This window comes from Hyaena hyaena, unplaced genomic scaffold, assembly GCF_003009895.1.
Source record: "Hyaena hyaena isolate Hyena2069 unplaced genomic scaffold, ASM300989v1 scaffold_341, whole genome shotgun sequence".
Classification (NCBI taxonomy): domain Eukaryota; kingdom Metazoa; phylum Chordata; class Mammalia; order Carnivora; family Hyaenidae; genus Hyaena; species Hyaena hyaena.
In genome coordinates, this window is record NW_024080973.1 from 924,084 (window position 1) to 931,583 (window position 7,500).

The window sequence follows — 7,500 nt, forward strand, 5'->3', positions numbered from 1 at the left end:
TCAGCATTCAAGAGTCTCTCATGGTTTGCCTCTCTCTTTCCCCCACCATTTCCCCCCTTCTTCTCCCCCTTGTTCCTCCGTCAAGTTCCTCCTAATCCTCCTATACGTGCAAACATATGATATCTGTCCTTCTCTGCCTGACTGATTTCGCTCAGCATAACACCCTCAAGGTCCATCCATGTTGCTGCACATGGCCAGATTTCATTGTTTCTCATTGCCATGTAGTATTCCATGGTATAGATAAACCACATCTTCTTGATCCATTCATCTGTTGCTGGACACTTAGGCTCTTTCCATGTTTTAGCTATTGTGGAGAGTGCTTACGCAGGTGTAATTAATGTTACTAATCCCTAACTTCAACTTAGTCAGAGGATATTATCCAGGTGGGCCTGGCCTAATTGCTTGAGCCCCCCCACTTTTCATTATTTATTTTGAGTGAGAGAGAGAGAGAGAGCGCGCGCATGCAAACAGGGGGAGGGTAGAGAGGAGAGAATCCCAAGCAAGCTCTGTACTATCAGCGCAGAGCCCAACGTGGGGCTCCATCTTAGGTACCATGAGATCATGACCTGAGCTGAAATCAAGAGTCAGATGCTTAAATGACTGAATCACCCAGGTGCCCCATCACTTGAGCCTTTTAAGTCTGTGTCTGGGGGTCAGGGTTTGGAAGCAAGAGAAGGATTCACTTTTAAGAAATTCTCTTAAGATGGAGGGGCTGCCTGGCAAGGAATGTGGATGGTCTGGAGGGGCTGAATGTGGCCCGCAGCTATCAGAAAGGAAGGCACAGGGTCCTCTGCCTTCCAACTTCAAGGACCTTGGAGGATTTTTTCCCCCAACAATGCCAGATGGGAACACAGCCCAGCTGATGCCTTTAGATCCCTGATAAACTGTGTCCAGAGAACCACTGCGAGCCTTTCGAGACTTCTGACCTACCCAACTATGAGCTAATGCCTCGAGGCTCTATTAAGCTGCAGACTTTCTGGCAATTTGTTACATGGCCACAGAAAACAAATACAACCAAGATCTGTGGCAATGGTGCAGAGGAGACGATTAAAAACTAGAGGAAATTTGGTGCACTATGAAAATGGAAACCATCAAATACAGAGCATTATAAAAACTCTGTATGGAGAACTGTCCAAAGAAACTCATTTCAATATGAAACAGTAGTAGATGCAATAGCTCATGTGAAAAAATGCACAATATGTGCCCTGCTTCCAATATTTCCGGACTCTTTGGACGGTATGTAGTGTATATATTATATCTCTTTTCTCCCCCCAGATTAACAACTGGACTCGCTGCTTTAACTTCAGAAGTCATATGGTGCATTCTATTTGAAAGATTATGGGGCGCCTGGGGGGCTCGGTCAGTTAAGCATCCGACTTTGGCTCAGGTCATGATCTCACAGTTCGCGGGTTCGAGCCCCGTATCGGGCTCTGTGCTGCCAGCTCAGAGCCTGGAGCCTGCTTCGGATTTTGTGTCTCCCTCTCTCTCTACCCCTCCCCTGCTCATACTCTGTCTCTCTCTCAAAAATAAAATAAAATAAAAGAAACAGTAAAAAAATTAAAGAGATTAACTAACACAGCTTAAAAATCCACTAATCCTATTTCCCAGACTGGAGGCACCGTACAGGTTTCTGTGTGCTCTAAGAACCGGCGGTGTGGTGGGGAAGGGGCCAGTGCGGAGGCGCTTAGGGAAAGGGAGTCACAGCTGCCAGAAACGGCAGCCATCCAGCCAGAGAGAGGAGAAAGAGCATTTCAGTAACTCTCCTGCTGAAATCACGAAATCTGGGCCTGGGTTGCTTTCTAGCAAGACAATAAAGAAAGAAAGTCAGCATGGCACATGTGGGTAAGTTTTGTAGAAGGGGAGCAGGAAAAACACCCTATTCTAAGGACTCTAAGGAAAAGAACCCCCGAGAAGAGAGCTCATCTTTTCTTAAAAAATGTTTTCTAATGTTTATTTTTGAGAGAGAGAGAGAGAGAGCACGCACGCGAGGGAGAGCGCAAGCACACGCACAAGCATGAGCAGGGAAGAGGCAGAGAGAGAGGGAGATACAGCATCCCAGCCAGGCTCCAGGCTCTGGGCTGTCAGCACAGAGCCCGATGTGGGGCCTGAACCCACGAACCGTGAGATCATGACCTGAGCCGAAGTCGGACGCTTAACCGACTGAGCCACCCAGGCGCCCCTAGAGAGCTAATCTAAGTAGAAGAAACTTTCAGGAAATGCTGTGATTCCCAAAAGAACATACTGATAAAAAAAAAAGTCTAAAATGTCACTTCCTCTTCTAGGATTAGAAAAGGAAAAAACCTAATGATCAACTCAAGAAGATAGAGAAAAGTTTGTGATAAAATTCAACACTCATTCCTGATAAAAACTTTTAGCAAACCAGCCATACAAAGGTACTTCCTTGACCCGATTATGGTATCCAATACAGCAAACTTCTTTTTCAACAGTGAAATGCAAGAAGCCTTCCTTTTAAAATCAGGACAAGGCAAGGCTTGCCACAATCGACACTTCTATTCACCACTGTACCAGGATTCTAGCTGGCAAGCGGCAAAGGAAGGGAAAAGAGGTGAGCTCTGACACAATAGCGACAAACAGCCAGAAAACCCGAACCTTCAAAAGATACCATCTGAAAAGACAGAAAATACAGGTCTACGTCTTTCTCTCTCTGCATCTGAGAAAAAGCTAACAAAAGGTAGGTATACATGACAAGCAAGAGGAAAGTTCTAAAAATTTTATCAAATTCATTAAAGACCTAAATAAATCGGTAATTCATTGTTACAGCGTGTATATATGAATACGTATATAACTGTGTACATATATGAATATAATGTGTGTTTGAAACACACACACACACACACACACACACACACACTGTCCACATGCACAGAACAAGGTCCAGTAGTAAAAACACAAAAATGTTCACATGTGTTACCTCCAGGTAGTGGGGTGATTGATCCTTATTTCTGAATATCTTGGTGTACTTCTACTTTTTTTTTTACAAGCCATATAGAATATTGTTTATGTGTTTAAAAAATTTATAGTAACTGTGTCATACTCTAAGTATCCTCTTGAAAATTAGTTAATAGAACTTGTGTGTGTGTGTGTGTTTTTAAGTAAACTCTATACCCAATATGGGGCTTGAACTCATGACCTAGAGATAAAGAGTGGCATGTTCTACCTGAGCCAGGCAGGTGCTCCCGGACCTTTTTCTGAGAGCAGGTATGTTCTAAGATTCTTTTTATTTTTTTTAATGTTTATTTACTTTTGAGAGATAAAGGGGGGCGGGGGGACAGGGGTAAAGAGAGAGGGAGAGACAGAATCTGAAGCAGGCTCCAGGCTCTGAGCTGTCAGCACAGAACCCGATGTGGGGCTCGAACTCAGGAACCGTGAGATCATGACCTGAACCGAAGTTGGATGCTTAACCGACTGAGCCACCGGGGCGCCCCTCTAATGTTCTGATTGTTCTATTGTGAGTCCACATCACTTATATGAATAAAATCAGAGGCACTCCCCGCCACCCCCTGCCCCGTTTTTTTGTAAGGTGCATGTCCTTACCTTCTTCGTCAAGACTGCTGAAACTCTGCCCTTCCATCAGCAGGTCCCGCTTCTCATCTTTCCATTCCTGGCTAACGGAGGACACGATCTCTTGGGAAGTTGCCTTCAAGGCAGCGATGGAATTGCACCGCTTTTTAGAAGGCGAGGCCTTCAAAGCTAGACAGAGGGACAAAGGAGTGACAAAGAAAGATACTTACTGTAAAAGAGCATTGATATTTTTCAATTAGGATTTTACCGATTAACATACGAGTCATTATTTGAGCAGGATGCAAGAAACTTTGTTTTATACACACGAGGAAAGGGAGACAAAACCGTGTGTGTTTGGGCAATTTTATTTGTCCACAGGGACTTGACTTCAATTACAAGGGCCCAGAGTATGGGCAAACTGGAATACATCTCCAGATTTTGAAGTTAAGCCTTACCCGAGGTGAAATTCAAATGTCTGGTGGCTAAAGGAGAATTTTTCTGCCTCCAAGCAATGTTTTTCTAGTGCTAGGGGGAGGTTGGGTGGATTGGTAAACGCAGATGGTAAAGCAAGGAGAATTCTCACGACCCTGGTTTTATTAACTGAGGATTGGGAATTTCGAAACATGCCAATGTTTAATCTCATACTCAGGAAGCCTAATTTAGTCAAGTTACTTCTGGTTGCTTTTTTCTTTTAAGTGACTTTCCACTGAGATTTCCTGCCCTCTGGGTCTTTTCTAGGTCATGGCTACGTCAGACCTATCGCTTGCTTCTGACCTTTGTACAAACAGCATTCTACCACTTCAGAAGTGTGTTGGGAACCTGAACCAGGGCAAAGGGACTTCACCATCAGTCCTGTTCGCTGAAGGTGGTCCCTTTACTTCTGCTCTGTCACTGGCAGCCGTTTAGCTGGGGCCAGATCATCCCCATCTCTATTCAGTCCTCACTGCAATAATTCTTCCTGGCTTAATACCGTTATTAAAGAATTTCCTTGGAGGGGAGGGGAGGGAGCGAAGTTGTGGCTTGTTTATGCCTTCCCTGCACTGGTTTGTGGCAGTCTCTCTCGGCCTGTGGAGGGCTGCATACAGGGGCCACCTGACAGCTGATGTTTTAGGATAATTGCGTCTGGCCCTGGGGAGTCAGAGCTTAGCTTAGCTCACCGGGGTCTGCCCGTGGGCAGCTCGCAAGAACGTTACCGGACAAGGACTTTGTGACACACAAATGGGGAAACACAGTGGGCGGTCGTTCAACTTCCGGAGAAGGGAAGGCTTGTGTGTCCTGTGAGCACTTTTAACATCATATTAAAAGAACCATCATAATAAATAACCTGTGTAGAGGGCTCGAGGGTGTGGAGACCAACATCACAGCCCAAATCTCAAATCACCCGCGACTGTCCGAGGGAGACAAGTCTTGTCCGAGCCCTTTCATGGGTCCAGAAAACGAGAGCTGCAAAGTTGTGCCCTGAACAAGGTCACAGAACTAGAAAGAAAGAAACGAGGTGTCTTTCTTTTCTCTGAAGGTGTCTTAACTGGTGTTTGTTTCCTCCCTCTCGAACATTCTATTTCATGGTCTTTGTGAGGGGAGAAGAGACAAAACCAGAGCTGGGTTTGCTTGGAGGGGAGGACATTTTGAACATTTAAAAACTGATCAAAAGGGATTTTAATGGAAAATAAGTGGCCCTGACAAGTCACATTTACCTGAACTCCTCATCCTATGAAGACACAGGCGACACTTGCTACCCAGGCATGAAGGGATCGCCCGTCCTGGCTTCTGCTTCAAGGGTCTGTCTGCTGACTTTTACAGACCCTCAACTCTGGTCTTCCAACATACTGTTTTAAAGCTTTTAAGTCGGAGGATTTCAACTGTGGGTCTGCAAAGTTAAAACTATTTTCAGGGGCTCCTGGCTGGCTTAGTCGGTGGAGCATACGATTCTTGATCTTGGGATCATGAGTTCGAGCCCCAGGTTGGGTGTAGATATTACTTAAGAAAATGAGGGGCGCCTGGGTGGCTTAGTCGGTTAAGCATCCGACTTTTGCTTAGGTCATGATCTCGCTGTTCGTGGGTTCGAGCCCCGCATCGGGCTCTGTGCTGACTGCCAGCTCGGAGCCTGGAGCCTGTTTCAGAGTCTGTGACTCCCTCTCTCTCTGACCCTCCCCTGCTCACGCTGTCTGTCTCTCTCTCTCTCCTAGAAATAAATAAAACATTAAAAAAAATTAAAAAAAATGAAATAGGGGCATCTGGGTGGCTCAGCTCAGGTCATGATCTCATGTTCGAGCCCTGTGTCTGGCTCTGTGCTGACAGCTCGGAGCCTGGAGCCTGCCTCGGATTCTGTCTCCCCCTCTCTCCGCCCCCCTACCCTGCTGTGCTATCTCTCTCTGCCTCTCAAAAATGAATGTTTAAAGAAACACAAATAGCTGTAAAAAACCTATCTGCATAATCATATTAAGACATAATTGGCCTTCCTCGCTCTCTTATGAGTTTTCTAGATGTCACATGACCTCTCGCCACAGACTCACTTCAGAAGCTGATAAAAGATTTTAGAACAATTCATTCAATTGTTTTAGAAAATATTACTTTCTATAATTATTACTATAATTATTTTAATGTTTATTTATTTTTGAGAGCAAGAGGGCATGAACCGACAGCAGAGAGCCCGACGCGGGGCTCGAACTCATGAACCGTGAGATCATGACCCAACCAAGCCAAAGTCGGACGCTTAACCGACTGAGCCACCCAGGCGCCCCTTCGTGATTATTTTTTTATGTGAAAATGTTTTACCTTTTTGTTGAAACTGACCTTTTCTACGTGCAGTTTTTGAATCTTTACTTTGTAAGAATTAGTGAATATTGAAAACTTTCCTTGATTTTAAATTCTAATATGCTAAAGACTGATATACATAGTCCCACATTAGTAAACACTTTCTCGGGGTCTTTAATCACTGTGAAGCATGTGAATGTGGCCCCTGCAGCCAAAAGGTTTGAGTGCTGCTTATTCTCAACGGAGACTGTCTAAATGGAGATGGAGCTGGGATCAGGAGAATACAGGCAGCAGTCAGGAAACGTGCACCAGGGGAAGGCACGCAGAGAACTGTCTGTACCCGTGGTTCATAAGCATGAGGGAAGGCCAAGAGCTACGAAAAGAAATAGCTCTTTGTTCATCATCCACGTCACATACCATGAGGGCAGAGAAGGCCCACGAACAGACCCCGGCCAGGACTACCCAGCACCTAAATGGGGGACCTTCCCTAAAGGAATCATCTGAGACTTGTTCCTAGGATAAGAAACTGGATCGTGCAAAAATTAAAGGCCTCTGGGACTCCTTTGGATTGGACAACTGCAGAGGAGAGTTTTGGTTGCTGGTCACTTTCTTTTGTGCCTCGGAGGAGAGGACTTGTTGGGATGAGCACTGGGTGTTGTATGTGAGCGATGAATCACAGGAATCTACTCCCGAAGCCAAAAGCATACTGTATACACTGTATGTTAGCTAACTTGACAATAAATTATATTTAAAGAAAAAAAAGCTCCTGGATTTGTTTTTGGCTAAACAATGTCTGACGAAAGGTATCCTCTGTCCATTTCCAGCCCTACATTCCTGTCATTTACCTGCCTCTATACTTGCTTTCCAGCTCGTCATTCCTGGAATCTACTGTTTTCATTCCTACCCCTGGGCCTTTGCACATGCTACTTTTTCAGATGTCCTTCTTTCGTTTCTTCCTAATGAATGCTAGCTTATATTTTTAGGACTTACTTTAAATATTCTCTCTCTGATGCTTTCTTATGGAATTGTTCTTATCTCTGTGTGCTTACTGTAGTATATGCAAAAACTCTATTAACAATTGTTTTTTTGTTTTTTTTTTTTTAAATGTTTTTATTTATTTCTAGGAGAGAGAGAGAGAGAGACAGCGTGAGCAGGCGAGGGTCAGAGAGAGAGGGAGTCACAGACTGAAACAGGCTCCAGGCTCTGAGCTGGGAGTAAGCACAG

At 44.8% G+C, this 7,500-nt stretch overlaps 1 protein-coding gene across 1 annotated transcript in view; it reads right to left on the minus strand.

The window, feature by feature from the left end:
- PIP5K1B (phosphatidylinositol-4-phosphate 5-kinase type 1 beta) overlaps window positions 1-7,500 on the minus strand; it is a 193,040-nt gene that overhangs the window by 78,835 nt on the left and 106,705 nt on the right. Inside the window, exon 11 of the mRNA XM_039249525.1 lies at window positions 3,556-3,711. Coding sequence (XP_039105456.1) covers window positions 3,556-3,711 — 156 coding nt within the window. The remainder of the gene's footprint in view (window positions 1-3,555; window positions 3,712-7,500) is intronic.